This window comes from Oncorhynchus gorbuscha, linkage group LG03 (assembly GCF_021184085.1).
Source record: "Oncorhynchus gorbuscha isolate QuinsamMale2020 ecotype Even-year linkage group LG03, OgorEven_v1.0, whole genome shotgun sequence".
Taxonomy (NCBI): Eukaryota; Metazoa; Chordata; class Actinopteri; order Salmoniformes; family Salmonidae; genus Oncorhynchus; species Oncorhynchus gorbuscha.
Window position 1 is genome coordinate 27,163,262 of NC_060175.1, and position 17,775 is coordinate 27,181,036.

At 44.7% G+C, this 17,775-nt stretch overlaps 1 protein-coding gene across 2 annotated transcripts in view; it reads left to right on the plus strand.

Annotated features, from left to right (window-relative positions):
* The window catches only part of LOC124029929 (fibroblast growth factor receptor substrate 2-like), a 49,343-nt gene extending 31,568 nt beyond the window's left edge, over nucleotides 1–17,775 (plus strand). For both annotated transcript variants that reach the window (XM_046341482.1, XM_046341476.1), the window contains 2 exons: nucleotides 11,664–11,788; nucleotides 11,975–17,775. In XM_046341482.1, the coding sequence (XP_046197438.1) occupies nucleotides 11,664–11,788; nucleotides 11,975–13,348 (1,499 nt within the window). In that variant the 3' untranslated portion in view covers nucleotides 13,349–17,775. The remainder of the gene's footprint in view (nucleotides 1–11,663; nucleotides 11,789–11,974) is intronic.

Below are 17,775 nucleotides of genomic sequence, written 5' to 3' on the forward strand. Positions count from 1 at the left end.
CCCTTAACCATTAATTCAGTTGATTTCACAACAAAGTATCAATTTAGCCAGTGAAATTTTTAAAAGTTTTGTATGTGGCTATGACAACCAGCTCAATGTGCTGTCTGTCTCATTCAGACACATTCACTTTATATTGAACGGTGGAGATCGCAATTCAATATTGAAAAGGTCAGAGAGACAGACAGCAAGGTTTATACAATTCTCTCGCTGTTGAAAACCAAATGTTAGTCCAAAAGAAATGGGAGATAAAGTCTAGATGCTTTTTATAGTGGAGATCAAATTTATACATTTTCTGGCAGGGTTGATGAGACAGTGGATTGCGCAGTCAGATGGAACAGAGTAAATAGGCATTTCAGCATCATAGATTTAGTTGGTGGTAACTTGTGAAATAGACACCTGTCGCGATCGTAAGGAAAGACGGACCAAGGCGCAGCCCCCCCAAAGGTGAGGACTCAAAACCTGAAACCAAATGGGGAGGGTGGTGGAGTGACTAGTGTCGGTGGTGGCTCCGGTGCGGGTCGTAGCCCCCGCCCTGACCACAGATCTGGCCATGGAGCTGGGTTGGACGCCGTGCCTGGACTGGCCCCGGCGCAGAGGAAGGCTCAGGCCTTGGAGCTGGACTGGGCACCGGTGCAGAGGAAGGCTCCAGGACACCGTGCCTGGACTGGGCACCGGCGCCGAGGAAGGCTCCGGCCTTGGAGCTGGACTGGGCACTGGTGCAGAGGAAGGCTCCTGCCCGGGAGCGGGACTGGACACCGTGCCTGGACTGGGCACCGGTGCAGATGAAAAAAAACAATCTTGGGGTTTCTGAGGCCATGGTCCCCGACGTCGTCGCTGCCCTTCCACCTTCCTTGGTGTCTCCTTCCAAGGAAGGGTCTCACATCTGGACATGATTTCCTCCCATGTCCAAAACTCCTTAACCTCCATAACATGCTGCTTGGTCCTGCGTTGGTGGGATATTCTGTCACAATCGTGAGGAAAGACGGGCCAAGGCGCAGTGTCATTTGAGTTCCACATAATTTATTTAAGTGAATCTTCTAAACAAATCAATAAACTAACACCGACCGTGAACAAACGTAGTGCTACATGCACTCACTCAAAACAATATCCCACAAAGCAGGTGGGAGAAAGGGCTTCCTAAATATGATCCCCAATTTGAGGCAACGATTACCAGCTGCCTCTAATTGGGAATCAATTCAATTCAAACAGATCAATAATTCTGTGTCAATTTGTGTCGGTATACATGTGTGTATGTATGTGGGTTTGTGCTGTGTGTGTGTGTGTGTGTGTGTGTGTGTGTGTGTGTGTGTGTGTGTGTGTGTGTGTGTGTGTGTGTGTGTGTGTGTGTGTGTGTGTGTGTGTGTGTGTGTGTGTGTGTGTGTGTGTGTGTGTGTGTGTGTGTACAGTGCATTCGGAAAGTATTTAATGACAAAGCGAAAACGGGGTTAATTTTTCTGTGTGAAAATGTACTTAAAAAACAAAACTGAAATACCTTATTTACGTAGGTATTCAGCCTTTGCTATGAGACTCGAAATTGAGCTCAGGTGCGTCCTGTTTCCATTGATCATACTTGAGCTGTGTCTACAACTTGACTGGAGTCCACCTTTGGTAAATTCAATTGATTGGACATGATTTGGAAAGGCACACTCCTGTCTATATAAGGTCCCACATTTGACAGTGTATGTCAGAACAAAAATCAAGCCATGAGGTCGATGGAATTGTCCGTAGAGCTCTGAGACAGGATGTTGAGGCACAGATCTGGGGAAGGGTACCAAAACAATTCTGCAGCATTGTAGGTCCCCAATAACACAGTGGCCTCCATCATTCTTAAATGGAAGAAGTTTGGAACCACCAACACTCTCCTAGAGCTTGCCGCCCGTCCAAACTGAGAAATCAGGGGACAAGGGTCTTGTTCACGGAGGTGACCAAGAACCCGATGGTCACTGACAGAGCTCCGGAGTTCCTCTCTGAAGATGGGAGAACCTTCCAGAAGGACAACCATCTCTGCAGCACTCTACCAATCAGGCCTTTATGATAGAGTAGCCATATGGAAGCCACTCCTCTGTAAAAGGCACATGACAGCCCGCTTGGAGTTTGACGAAAGGCACGTAAAGGACTCTCAGATCATGAGAAACAAGATTCTCTGGTCTGATGAAACCAATATTGAACTCTTTGGCCTGAATGCCAAGCGTCACGTATGGGGGAAACCTGGCACCATCCTTACGGTGAAGGTTGGATTTATCATCATTATTAATATTGATTCATCAATAAAATGTGCTTTTGCAAGTTCAAATCAAATGTATTTGTCACATACACATGGTTTGCAGATGTTAATGCGAGTGTAGCGAAATGCTTGTGCTTCTAGTTTCGACAATGCAGTATTAACCAACGGGTAATCTAACCTAACAATTCCAAAACTACTACCTTATACACACACAAGTGTAAAGGGATAAAGAATATGTACATAAAGATATATGAATGAGTGATGTTACAGAAGGGCATAGGTAAGATGCAGTAGATGGCATCGAGTACAGTATAGACATATGAGATGAGTAATGTAGGGTATGTAAACAAAGTGGCATAGTTTAAAGTGGCTAGTGATACATGTATTACATAAAGATGCAGTAGATGATATAGATATACATAAGAGAGGAGTAATGTAGGGTATGTAAACATTATATTAAGTAGCATTGTTTAAAGTGGCTAGTGATATATTTTACATAATTTCCCATCAATTCCCATTTTTAAAGTGGCTGGAGTTGAGTCAGTGTGTTGGCAGCATTTACATTTACATTTAAGTCATTTAGCAGACGCTCTTATCCAGAGCGACTTACAAATTGGTGCGTTCACCTGGCAGCAGCCACTCAATGTTAGTGGTGGTTGTTTAACAGTCTGATGGCCTTGAGATAGAAGCTGCCTTGAGATAGAAGCTGTTTTTCAGTCTCACGGTCCCTGCTTTGATGCACCTGTACTGACCTCGCCTTCTGGATGATAGTGGGGTGAACAGGCAGTGGCTCGGGTGGTTGTTGTCCTTGATGATCTTTATGGCCTTCCTGTGACATCGGATGGTGTAGGTGTCTTGGAGGGCAGGTAGTTTGCCCCCGGTGATGCGTTGTGCAGACCTCACTACCCTCTGGAGAGCCTTACGGTTGTGGGCGGAGCAGTTGCCGTACCAGGCGGTGATACAGCCCGACAGGATGCTCTCGATTTTGCATCTGTAGAAGTTTGTGAGTGCTTTTGGTGACAAGCCGAATTTCTTCAGCCTCCTGAGGTTGAAGAGGTGCTGCTGGACCTTCTTCACGACGCTGTCTGTGTTGGTGGACCAATTCGGTTTGTCCGTGATGTGTACGCCGCGGAACTTAAAACTTACTACCCTCTCCACTACTGTCCCATCTATGTGGATAGGGGGTTGCTCCCTCTGCTGTTTCCTGAAGTCCACAATCATCTCCTTTGTTATGTTGACGTTGAATGTGAGGTTATTTTCCTGAAACCACACTCCGAGGGCCCTCACCTCCTCCCAGTAGGCTGTCTCGTTTTTGTTGGTAATCAAGCCTACCACTGTTGTGTCGTCCGCAAACTTGATGATTGAGTTGGAGGCGTGCATGGCCACGCGGTCGTGGGTGAACAGGGAGTACAGGAGAGGGCTCAGAACGCACCCTTGTGGGGCCCCAGTGTTGAGGATAAGCGGGGTGGAGGTGTTGTTACCTACCCTCACCACCTGGGGGTGGCCCGTCAGGAAGTCCAGTACCCAGTTGCACAGGGCGGGGTGAGCTTGATGACGAGTTTGGAGGGTACTATGGTGTTAAATGCTGAGCTGTAGTCGATGAACAGCATTCTCACATAGGTATTCCTCAGATGGGTTCGGGCAGTGTGCAGTGTGGTTGAGATTGCATCGTCTGTGGACCTATTTGGGCGGTAAGCAAATTGGAGTGGGTCTAGGGTGTCAGGTAGGGTGGAGGTGATATGATCCTTGACTAGTCTCTCAAAGCACTTCATGATGACGGAAGTGAGTGCTACCGGGCGGTAGTCGTTAAGCTCAGTTACCTTAGCTTTCTTGGGAACAGGGACAATGTTTGCCCTCTTGAAGCATGTGGGAACAGCAGACTGGAATAAGGATTGATTGAATATGTCCGTAAACACACCAGGCAGCTGGTCTTCGCATGCCCTGAGGACGCGGCTGGGGATGCCGTCTGGGCCGGCAGCCTTGCGAGGGTTAACACGTTTAAATGTTTTCCTCACGTCGGCTGCAATGAAGGAGAGTCCGCAGGTTTTGGTTGCGGGCCGTGTCAGTGGCACTGTATTGTCCTCAAAGCGGCCAAAAAAGTTATTTAGTCTGCCTGGGAGCAAGACATCCTGGTCCGTGACGGGGATGGTTTTCTTTTTGTAATCCGTGATTGACTGTAGAACCTGCCACATACCTCTTGTGTCTGAGCCGTTGAATTGTCTCTACTTTGTCTCTACTGAAGCTTAGCTTGTTTGATTGCCTTGCGGAGGTAATAGCAACACTGTTTGTATTCGGTCATGTTTCCGGTCACCTTTCCCTGGTTAAAAGCAGTGGTTCGCGCTTTCAGTTTCACACGAATGCTGCCATCAATCCACGGTTTCTGGTTTGGGAATGTTGTAATCGTTGCTATGGGAACGACATCATCAATGCACTTTCTAATGAACTTGCTCACCGAATCAGCGTATTCGTCAATGTAGTTGTTTGACGCAATGCGGAACATATCCCAGTCCGCGTGATCGAAGCAGTCTTGAAGTGTAGAATCAGATTGGTCAGACCAGCGTTGAACAGACCTGAGCGCAGGAGCTTCTTGTTTTAGTATCTGTCTGTAGGCAGGGAGCAACAAAATGGAGTAGTGGTCAGCTTTTCCGAAAGGAGGGCGGGGGAGGGCCTTATATGCGTCGCAGAAGTTAGATGGGCAATGATCCGAGGTTTTACCAGCCCTGGTTGCGCAATTGATATGTTGATACAATTTAGGGAGTCTTGTTTTCAGATTAGCCTTGTTAAAATCCCCAGCTACAATGAATGCAGCCTCAGGATATGTGGTTTCCAGTTTGCAAAGAGTCAAATAAAGTTAGCTCAGGGCCATCGATGTGTCTGCTTGGGGGGGAATATACACGGCTGTGATTATAATCGAAGAGAATTCCCTTGGTAGATAATGCGGACGACATTTTATTTATGTGGAATAAGTCAGATGAACAGAAGGACTTGAGTTCCTGTATGTTGTTGTGATCACACCACGTCTCGTTAATCATAAGGCATACGGCCCGCCCTTCTTTTTACCAGAAAGATGTTTGTTTCTGTCGCTGCGATGCGTGAAGAAACCAGCTGGCTGCACCGATTCCGTTAGCGTCTCTCGAGTGAGTCATGTTTCCGTGAAGCAAAGAACCTTACAGTCTCTGATGTCCCTCTGGAATGATACCCTTGCTCGGATTTCATCAACCTTGTTGTCAAGAGACTGGACATTGGCGAGTAGTATGCTAGGGAGTGGTGCGCGATGTGCCCATTTCCGGAGCCTGACCAGAAGACCGCTACGTTTCCCTCTTTTACGACGTCTTTGTTTTGGGTCGCAGGCTGGGATCCATTCCGTTGTCCTGGGTGAAAGGCAGAACACAGGATCCGCTTCGGGAAAGTCATATTCCTGGTCGTACTGATGGTGAGTTGACGTTGCTCTTATATTCAGTAGTTCTTCCTGACTGTATGTAATGAAACCTAAGATTACCTGGGGTACCAATGTAAGAAATAACATGGTGGTGCTATCATCATGCTGTGGGGATGTTTTTCAGAGGCAGGCACTGGGAGACTAGTCAGGATTGAGGGAAAGATGAACGGAGTAACGTACAGAAAGATCCTTGATGAAAACCTGCTCCAGAACGCCCAGGACAATTTTTAAAACCTGTTTTTGCTTTATCATTATGGGGTATTGTGTGCAGATTGACACTGCCTGATATAGAAATCCTGGATGGCAGTGAGGTCGGCCCTAGTGATGTACTGTTCGCTCCACCCTCTTTAGCGCTTGGAGGTCAAGGGTGGTGCATTTGCCATACCAGTCAAGAGGCTCTCGACGGTGCAGCTGTATAACTTTTTGAGGATCCAATGTCCCATGACAAATCTTTTCAGCCTCCTGAGGGGGAAGAGGGGGTGTCGTGCCTTTTCCTCGACTTTGTGTCTGTGTGTGTGAATCATGTTACGTCCTTATTGATGCGGACGCCAAGGAACTTAAAGCTCTTGATCTGCTCCACTACAGCCCCGTCGATGTGGATGAGGATGTTTTTTCCCCTGACATTAAGGGAGAGGTTTTGTCATGGCACCACACTGTCAAGTCTCTGACCTCCTCCCTGTAGGTTGTCTCATCGCCGTCGGTAATCGGGCCTACAGGTCTACCACGTCTTACTGTAAACCCTTTCATCAAACCCAGTTTCAAGCTCCAACCTGTTGGAGGCAGGGAGGGAGGTGGAAGAGTAGGGAAGAAGGGAGGTGGAAGGGTAAGGAGGAAGGCAGGTGGAAGGTTAGGGAGTGAGGGAGATGGAAAGAAATGGAAGGGTAGGGAGTAGGCCCGGGCGGTATACCATGTACCGTATGCCGGGATATTTGGATATAGCCACGGGATGGTTTTTCAATAGCTTCATTACCATTGAAACTATTTCTTTGAAGTTTTTTAATAAATTATCATATTTGTAGCTACTATTTAGGTAAATACCTGCAATTAACTTGTGCAATACGTTAGGAGATGAAGAAGATCGTGTTCTTCATTTCACATCATTTTTTATTATAAAGCTACCGATAGTCCCCAGTCACGTGGTGTTCGTTTACAAGCACAAAATTATGAGAGAACGAAGCCTTGTCACATGCTGTTGTGCAGCACACGTCAGGTGATCTACACTGAGTGTACAATATATTAAGCACATCTGCTCTTTCCACTTACCAGATGAATCCATGTGAAAGCTATGATCCCTTATTGATGTCACTTGTTAAATCAACTTCAATTAGTGTAGATGAAGGTGAGATAGGTTAACAAATATTTTTTTAAGCCCTGAGACATGGATTGTGTGCCATTCAAGGTGTTCCTAACCTTTTGGTATTCTCAGTGTAGTTGAAGTATGGAATTCACAACTAAGTGTTTTCCAGCTGGATATATTATAACTATTAAGTGAACTGACTAAAATGTCCTAAATGCTTTGCTTTGCAGTTGTGCATTTGGGTTTGCTAATAGTAGCTAGTTAGCTAAGTGGGTTAGCATCTTCCAAAATCAAACTTTACTTGGTAATAGCATCTAATATTGTGGGTATAATTGTTTTAATTGTTTAACCTTTATTTAACTAGGCAAGTCAGTTAAGAACTAATCATTATTTACAATGACGGCCTACCAAAAGGCATCCTGCAGGGACGGGGCTGGGATTAAAAATAAAAATATAGGACATAACACACATCATAACAAGAGACACCACAACACTACATAAAGAGAGACCTAAGACAACACATAGCATGGCAGCAACACATGACAACACAACATGGCAGCAGCACATGGTAGCAGCACAAAACATGGTACAAACATTATTGGGCACAGACAACAGCATAGAGGCAAGAAATTAGAGACAACACTATGTCACGTGAAGCAGCCACAACTGTCAGTAAGAGTGTACATGATTGAGTCTTCGAATGAAGAGATGGAGATAAAACTGTCCAGTATTTTTTTTTCTGGGGGGTTCTTTTTACCCCTTATATATTTTGTGATATCCAATTGGTAGTTACAGTCTTGTCCCATCGCTGCAACTCCCGTACGGACTTGGGAGAGGCGAAGGTCGAGAGCCATGCGTCCTCCGAAACACGACCTCGCCAAGCTGCACTCCTTGACACACTACTCACTTAACCCAGAAGCCAGCCTCACCAATGTGTTGGCGGAAACACCGTACAGCTGGCAAAGTTGGCGTGCATGCGCCCGGCCTCCACAAGGAGTCACCAGAGTGCGATGGGACAAGGATATTCCAGCCGGCCAAGCCCTCTCCTAACCCGGACAACGCTTGGCCAATTGTGTGCCGTCTCATGGGTCAAACCCGGATCTGTAGTGACGCCTCTAGCACTGCGATATAGTGCCTTCGGCCACTCCAGAAGCAGAAAGAGAGATAAAATGAATCACTAACCTTTGATGATCTTCATCAGATGACACTCATAGGACTTCATGTTACACATTACATGTATGTTTTGTTCTGTAAAGTTCCTATTTATATCCAAAAATCTGAGTTTACATTGGCGTTATGTTCAGTAGTTCCAAAACATCCGGTGATTTTGCAGAGAGCCACATCAATTTACAGAAATACTCATAATAAACATTGCTAAAAGATACAACTGTTAAGCATGGAATTTTAGATCCACTTCTCCTTAAAACTTCTTATGAATACACAGTGGGATATGGATAAAGTTGCACTTCCTATGGCTTCCACTAGATGTCAACCGTCTTTAGAAACTTAAATTAGGCTTCTACTGTGTTGTGGAGCCGGATGGGAGCTCTTTGAGTCAGTGGTCTGGCAGAGAGCCAGGTCCTGGTCACGCGCATTTCACATGATAGCGACCTGCGTTCCATGGCTTCTCTACAGACATGAATTCTCCAGTTGGAACTTTATTGAAGATTAATGATAACAACATCCTAAAGATTGATTCTATACTTAGTTTGACAAGTTTCTTCGACCAGTAATATAACTTTTTTAAGTTTTCGTCCGACGTTCGGATGGACCTCCACGAGCGTTTGGATTTGTGTACTAAACGCACTAACAAAAGTAGCTACTTGGACATAAATAATGGACATTATTGAACAAATCAAGCATTCATTGTGGAACTAGGATTCCTGGCAGTGCATTCTGATGAAGATTGTCAAATGTAAGGGAATATTTATAATGTGATTTCTGATTTCTGTTGACTCCAACATGGCGGATATTTTTATTTATTTTCTGAGCGCCGTCTCAGATTATTGCATGGTTTGCTTTTTCCGTAAAGTTTTTAAAAATCTGACACATCGGTTGCATTAAGGAGAGGTATATCTATATTTTCATATCTAACAATTGTATTTATCAACATTTATAATGAGTATTTCTGTAGAATGATGTGGCTATGCAATTTCACCGGATGTTTTTGGAACTAGTGAACGTAACGCGCCAATGTATACTGAGATTTTTTTATATAAATATTGTCACGCCTTGGTCATTGTATCTTGTGTTTTGTTATATGTTTGGGTAGGCCAGGGTGTGACATGGGTTTATATGTTGTATTTCGTATTGGAGTTGTATTAATTGGGAGTGTGTATATTAGGGGTGTGTCTAGTTAGGCTTGGCTGCCTGATGCGATTCCTAATTGGAGTCAGCTGATTCTCGTTGTCTCGGATTGGGAACCGTATTTAGGCAGCCTGAGTGCGCGTTGTATTTCGTGGGTGATTGTACCTGTCTTTGTGTTAGTCACCAGATAGGCTGTAATTAGTTTCACTCGTTTGTTGTTTTCGTATTTTCAGTTATTTCATGTACCGCTATTTTCTTCATTAAAAGTCATGAGTAACCTACACGCTGCATTTCGGTCTGACTCTCTTCAAACAGCAGACGAACTTCATTACAAATATGAACTTTATCAAACAAAACATACATGTATTGTGTAACATGAAGTCCTATGAGTGTCATCTGATGAAGATCATCAAAGGTTAGTGATTAATTTTATCTCTATTTGTGCTTTTTGTGACTCCTCTCTTTGGCTGGAAAAATGGCTGAATTTTTCTGTTTAGTTGGTGGTGACCTAACATAATCGTTTGTGGTGCTTTCGCTGTAAAGTCTATTTGAAATCGGACACCGTGGTGGGATTAACAACAAAATTACCTTTCAAATAGTATAAGATACATGTATGTTTGAGGAATTTTAATTTTGAGATTTCTGTTGTTTTGAACTTTGTCGCCCTGCACTTTCACTGGCTGTTGTCATATCGATCCCATTAACGGGATTGCAGCCCTAAGAAGTTTAATGCAACCGCTGTGTCAGATTTGAAAAAACTTTACGGAAAAAGCAAACCATGCAATAATCTGAGTACAGTGCTCAGACAACAAATCAAGCCAAACAGATATCCGCTATTTTGGAGTCAACACAAGTCAGAAATAGCATTATAAATATTCACTTACCTTTGATGATCTTCATCAGAATCCACACCCAGGAATCCCAGTTCCAAAATAAATGTTTGTTTAGTTCGATAAAGTCCATCAGTTATGTCCAAATACCTCATTGTTGTCCGCGCCTTGAGTTCACAAATCCAAATTCATGACGTGCGATCACTAGGTGCAGACGAAAAGTCAAAAAGTTCCGTTACAGTCCGTAGAAACATGTCAAACGAAGTATAGAATCAGTCTTTAGGATGTTTTTAACATAAATCTTCAATAATGTTCTAACTGGAAAATTCCTTTGTCTGTAGAATTGCCATGGAATGCAAGCTAACTATCACATGAATGAGCGTGGCCAGCTCGGGGCTCCCTGGCAGACCTCTGACTCATTTAGCTCTCATTCGCCCCCACTTCACAGTAGACACATCAAACAAGGTTCTAAAGACTGTTGACATCTAGTGGAAGCCTTAGGAAGTTCAATATGACCCCATAGACACTGTATTCGATAGGCCAAGAGTTGAAAAACTACAAACCTCAGATTTCCCACTTCCTGGTTGGATTTTTCTCAGGTGTTTACCTGCCATATATATAATAATAATAATAATATAATAATATAATAATATAATAATAATAATAATAATAATAATATATGCCATTTAGCAGACGCTTTTATCCAAAGCGACTTACAGTCATGTGTGCATACATTCTACGTATGGGTGGTCCCGGGGATCGAACCCACTACCCTGGCGTTACAAGCGCCATGCTCTACCAACTGAGCTACAGAAGGACCACGTGAGTTCTGTTATCCTCACAGACATCATTCAAACAGTTTTATAAACTTCAGAGTGTTTTCTATCTGAATCTACCTATATGCATATTTTAGCTGTTATGGCTGAGTAGCAGGCAGTTTAATTTGGGCACGCTTTTCATCCAACATTCCAAATGCTGCCCCCTACCCTAGAGAAGTTAAAGTAACTAACTTTGGCCTTCCGGATTGCCTGAATGCACTTATTTCTCATTTGCCTGAATGAGAGCCAATCAGCCTATACATGTGTCGAGCCTTTCGCCAAATGGAATTCTTGAGGTGGAGTAATTCTGCTCTGAGCAGCCATTACAAACACAGGCTGTGAAACAGTGAACACTACGGTCATTAGCCTTTCTGGGTGTTTGGAGTCATGCCTTGTGGGATTGGTAATAATCTGAGAAAGATTTAGGGAGTCCCATTGCTTTACAACTTGGTCAGGTGGTTTAAGCCCAGGAAGAGAGAGGGAGGTAGATGGAAGGGGAGAGAGGGAGGGAGGTGGAAGGTTATGGAGGGAGGGAGGGAGGGTATGGATGGATGGAGGGAGGTGGAAGGGTATGGAGTGAGAGAGGTGGAAGGGTAGAAAACACAATGACTTGGGGGTAAAACAAAGACTTCATTACTAAGCAGTCTATGCAATACACCACACACACACACCATTAGATTTGCAGACATAAAAACATCTAACCTCATTTACCCAGACTCCCATTCAACACAGTTTGTATTGTCTCCAGCTCCATCATTCCCCGTCCAGGGTTTTCCCAATGGGTATCCGGGGTATCCCATGAGAGCTGAATCCTCCCAGCCCTCTCTAACTGACGATCCCCATGGCCACAGCCTCATGGGCCTGGATGACCAGGTAAGATTGACCCCTCACCGCTCCATTGTAGTTTTCACATTCTCGTGACGAACCGCGCTGCACTGTAACCGCTGGTTACTCCTCACCTCGCAATGTGTGTAATATCCTCTCTGAGTCCTTGCTAATCTTGCTCTCGCTCTTTATCTTTCTCTTTCTCGCTCTCTTTCTCTCTCCCCATCTCTGCAGGTTCACACCTATATGAATACTGTTACTGTGGATGGGGAACTCTCCAGTCGACACTGTGTACACTCTCTACCTGAGGTGCGGCCCACCTCCTTCAATGAGTCAACCCGAGGAGCCATCCCTGTCGGGGGCCAAGGAGGTGGGAAGGCCAGCATGCACTGCTGCCCACTGGAGGAACAACGCAAGGAACCCCAGGTATTTCTCCAGCCCTCCTCTCAGGAGGTCAAATTCATGCTGGGACCCACCCCTGCACAGCGCCACCTGCTAGAGAGGGAGAGGCACGGGGGCCACAATCCCCATCTCATGCTGCCTGTAGAGGGCACCACAGGCTCAGAGGCAGAGGGGGATGAGCCTCCTCTGCACTTGTGCAACTCCCACTCCTACCACCACCCTCACTATCACCATGTGATGCACCGGCACCCTGGCAATGAGCACCAGGAGGGCTGCCAGGGCAGCCAGCTCACCTATGAGAACATCAACGGCCTGAGAGGGGGGCGCCGGATGAGACTCAGCCCCAGCAGCGTGTCCCAGTCTGTGGGCTCCAGCAGCAGCAGTAGCACCACCGGAGACAGTCACGCACAATCACACCCACACCCCCTCCAACCGCACCCCCACGGCCCATCCTCTCTGCCACCTCAGGGGTACCCCTGTGAGCGGGGCGTAGGGATGGGCGGAGGTCACCGGCGGACAGCTCTGCTCAACTACGAGAACCTGCCGTCGCTGCCACCGGTGTGGGAGTACCGCGCCCTGCATAGAGACGAGGAGCAGGATGAGGATGACGAGGAACAGGATGAGGAGGAGTACGACGAAGAGGAAGAGGATTTTGACGAGTACGAGTTTTCAGAGGGTCCTGGGACACCCAACGGGTACCACCAGGACGGGCTGGGGAGGGGGGGGATCCACCGTGACGCCCTGCAGAACTATGTCAACACAGAGCACGTCCAGCCCAGCCGGCTGCGACATGCCTGCCCCCCTCACCTCCAGACCTGCCACCCCCAGTTGGACCGTGGCGGACGAATATTCAGCTTTGATTTCCGTAGGCGGCCGGGAGGAGGGTTTGGTCGGGGAGAGGGCTGTGAACACGGTCATATGACCCCATCGAGGCAGCTCAACTATATCCAGGTGGACCTCAATGCAGAACTGCCATGCCAGGCCCTCGGTGGGGGTGGAGGGGAAGCCCAATCTCAGCACCAGCCACAGCACCAGCGCCTGCCACCCCTCAAATGTGGCCCCCAGCAGGCCCCACGGCGCAGTGAGTTCTACGCTGTGATCGACCTGAAGAAGACAGCAGCCATGTCCAACTTGCAGAAAGCCCTCCCCCGGGACGATGGGACATCGAGAAAGACTCGCCACAACAGCACAGACCTGCCTCTGTAGACGCAGTGAGGAGGAGGAGACAGAAAAATGAAGGGAGGGAGAAGAGAGAGAAACAGGCTTGGTTGGACAGACTGGTATAAGTAACTCAGCAGCACACTGAACCCCTCACTATCATCCAGCCATCCGACTGTCTTTTCTGTCCTTTTCTGTCCTGTTCTGTCCTGACCTGACCAGTTGGATCATATACAGGTACCTAATTAGAAAACGAATTGAAACCTATCCGTACATATTCCACTTGATGGAGCGAGATTGGTTTGAAGTTGCAATATTATTATGGGTCACTTTCTGACTGTGATGAGATGCTGTCTGAGTTAGCAGCAGAAACCTTGGTCGTGATCTGCTGGGTTTATAGTTAAAGCCTTTAGCTGCCATTGTTTTTTGGTCCTCATTCCATTATCATTCAGTGTTGTTGTTTTATTTATTTTACGTCCCTGTTTACGAACATGGACTACTATCGAGTACAGGTTTACTAGTCCACATTGTTAAATTGACAGAACATTTTCTGATATGAAAAATAGTTTATTATTCCCTCAATTGTATTCTAATAATGTGCGTTCTTCACCTCACAAGCACTTCTTTTGGCCCAGTGACTGATAGAAAGGACAGATGATGATATATATTTATAACTATCTGCCTTCAGGAATTAGTACAGATCAGTACAGTTTGCACATAATCCTTTGGAATTGTAAAATCGTACATCCTATCGAGTATTATATTTTGAGTCTAAAAAAGACCTCACAGCAGATTTTTTTTTTTTATGTATCAATTTTCTCTCTCCTCAAGATTAAATATACATTTTTCACGTTGAAATTGTATTTAAAATGGAAATAATAGTTGTCCTTCATATAATGATAGTGTGTTGATAGACGTTCTGCATCCTCTACTGCCCCCCTACACACAGATTATTGAATTGACCTCTGACCACATATCATTCCCACTTGAATAAGGAATCCATATCTAATTTCTAAACTATGCTTACCTTTGCACTTTTTACCTTCGGGGTCAGACACTGGCCACTGATGTCCCCACAGTTCAGAATCCCTCTGCTCTGGAGTAACAGTAAGGTTGTGCTTTGACAAACTCCTTAGAGATGGCGATGTCATCACACATGCCCAAACTATGTATGAATGTTGTGGTTTTTGCAACATTATAGAGACCAATAGCAACTGGAATTTTTCAGAGCAGAATTTGGTAATGGCTTGATAATAACCTCACATAAAAAATAGGTCTTCTTGTTTACTATTTTATTAAGTATCAGATTGGTAACTGAGGGTCTGAGGGGAATATATCACTATGTGTAATGTTAGCTATTTATGGAAAGTCTATCAGTGAACATTTGACTGGGGATATTATTTTATTTATTTATTCATCGAGATATCTATATTGTGATTGTTTTGCAAAAAAATGTGACGACCAGTTTTTCATAATCCAGTCAGTTGGTGATTTGGAGACCAAAGTATCACCAGTCATCAGCAGACTGTCTGTGACACCATTGTAATACCATTGTTATGCCTGTAATTAATAACAATACATTCTGAAGAAGACTGTATTAACATATTGAAGTGCCAAATCTTTACTGTTACCTGTATGAACATTATGAATCAAATCAATGTTCCATTAGGATTTGTAGAAGAAAACTTGAGGGCTAAGAGGCAAGAAGGAGTTAGCCTAAATGTCAAAAACAAAAGAAAAGTTGGAGTTCAAGGGCCAGTTTATTAGGTACATCTATCTAGTACCGGGCTTGAACCCCCTTTGCCTCCAGAACAGCCTGAATTCTTCTGGGAATGGAAACGTTGCTCAATTGGTATCAAGGGATTTTGCATGACGCAAAAGGAACCGGGATTTGTGGGATCAGGCGTAAAAAAATAAAATATATAATACCTCCTCAATTTTCCAGTGTGCCCACCGGGGACGCTTCTTCTTGTTTTTTCTTCTTGTTTTTAGCTGATAGGGATGGAACCCGGTTTGGTCGTCTGCTGCAATGGCTCATCCGTGACAAGGGCCGATGAGTTGTGCGTTCCGAGATGCCGTTCTGAACACCACTGTTGTACTGCCCTGTTATTTGCCTATTTGTGGCTCCGCCTGTTAGCTTGCACGACTCTTGCCATTCTCCTTTAACCTCTCATCAACGAGCTGTTTTCACCCACAGGACTGCCACTGACTATAGATGTTTTTTGTTTTTCGCACCATTCTCGATAAACCTTAGACACTGTCGTGCATGAAAAGCCCAGGAGGCCGGCCGTTTCGATCATATCACGCTGAAAGTTGCTTAGGTCACTCGTTTTGCCCAATTCTAACATTCAATTGAACAGTAACTAGATGCCTGTCTGTCTGCCTGCCTTATATAGCAAGCCACGGCCACGTGACTCACTGTCTGTAGGAGCGAACCATTTTCGTGAACGGTGTGGTGTACCTAATAAACTGGCTCTGGGTGTATGTATCAAGAGTAGGAGTGCTGTTCTAGGATCAGGTCTCCCCTGTCAATGTAACCGTATTCGTTGTGATCTAAAACGCAGCGTTCCTACTCTGTGATTCTTGATAGCTATGGCCACAGGGTTTAAATTGTTAACCCTGTGTACTCCTCCTTATGAATCTCTCTAGCTGATTCTTAACTGGGCAAGAAAGACACATTTCACCTCATAGGCTAGGTTATACATCGACAGCCATATTAGAGTGAGACAAAGGATTGGTTGGATCTATCCAGTCATCACAACTCTGCTGGTTTTATGCTGCTATAAACATATTGAGACGGTATTTGTCACAGAAGTTCAGACCGTAAGAAGAGGTCGGGCGGTAGTGGCTGTGGAGGATTGTACACCATATTGTTTAGTATGTGGAAATACCATTATCTTATTCTTCACTCAAGATCACTGCATATGGGCTACTGGTATGGAAAGAAACGTGTTTTTAATTCAAGGAAGTTGTCATTTCTCATTTCCATTTCTTATTTCTCCTCATTGGTGTGATAATCATCCTACCAAACCTTGTTTTCATTACGATCTGGCTGTCTAATCTGTAGTAAAGTGGCTGAAGGTGCAGCACAGGCCTAGCAACTATAATCCACATAACTGTATTTCATCTGATGGAAAAAGATATGTAGGTCGACTCACTGTGGGCATTTTTCAGACAGGGATATATCCATTTGTACACATCTTTTCATGGTACATTTTAAAGGGTGTTTACATTTCGCAATAATGGTTTAATAGAGTTGTATTGATTGAGATGAGGTTTATTCAGTCCAATGTGTGTGAGGTTTGAGGTGTGTTGTTGATGGATCTGCAGGTCTGTTGTACTTGATCCCTATTTTTATGTGAATCGACATTGTAACTAAGACCTTCCTCTGTCAGGCCCCCTGTTGATAATAATACAGCTTTATTGTATACATGCTTAAATTAGAATGTGGAAAAATGCATGTTTCTGTTTTCTTGATTGTCTTATATACAGCAGATGTGCGCTTATTTTACACCTGACTTAACTGTGCCATAAGGGACTGTTGCCAAGCTTTCTGCTAGATGTGTGTGGTGGCTCTTGAATGTTGAACCCTTTTAAGGGGCCAGGTTAGGTATCAGGAGGCGTATGGCCAAGATATCTGTGTACTGTATTTGACTGTTGATCTAGGCCCATTCATTAGTCAGTCATTGTTATCAATTTGGTACACAGGAATAGTACCTTAAGATGTGGAAGTGTACCCTACACTAAAGTCATACTGTATCTTGTTATATCAATGTTGTCACATTGATGTACCTTCAAAATGAGAGAAAAGATTAAGGATTGGCCAGTAGTGCTAAGCGATTAGTCGACATTTCGGGTTTATGTTAAGTTTTTAATTAACAACATAGGCTCAATTATTTTAATTCCATTTTGTAAATATTTTTTCTTGCTCTTACCAGAGAAAGATGCCAAAGCGAGAGGTTTCACTGTCGCCAAAATATGTCCAACATAAGCCCAATTCCTTTCTATGGCCTTATTTAGGACTTAAGCTTGTCGCCTGCCTTACGGGTTTTGGGACAACGACACCCATTGTTAGTGCGGAGACTTCATTACGTATTGATCTCTGGCTCAACTTGGGGTTTGTCTTCAGAGATCAAGTATGAACTGTGGGACGTTGCAGGGAGGGGGTAAATAACTACAATGACCAGAATCCTTTGCGCCTTCAACGGCCTGTTCACATTGGTTCAAGCCTGTGGGACCGGCAGAATTAGAAGGAAGAGAAAGACAGAAGTTCATAGAACGCTTCACGAATGAGGGAACAGTTGTTTAGGTATCTACCCGACCGACAATTAATCGAATCAATTGATAGTTGTTATTCATCAGTCTTAAAAGTGTGCCTTATCTACTTTGAAGAACTACTAGGCTGCTAGCCTAAATAAGATGACTCTTTGGGGAGCACAGAGATAGATGGATAGATGGCTGGCTGGCTGGCTGGC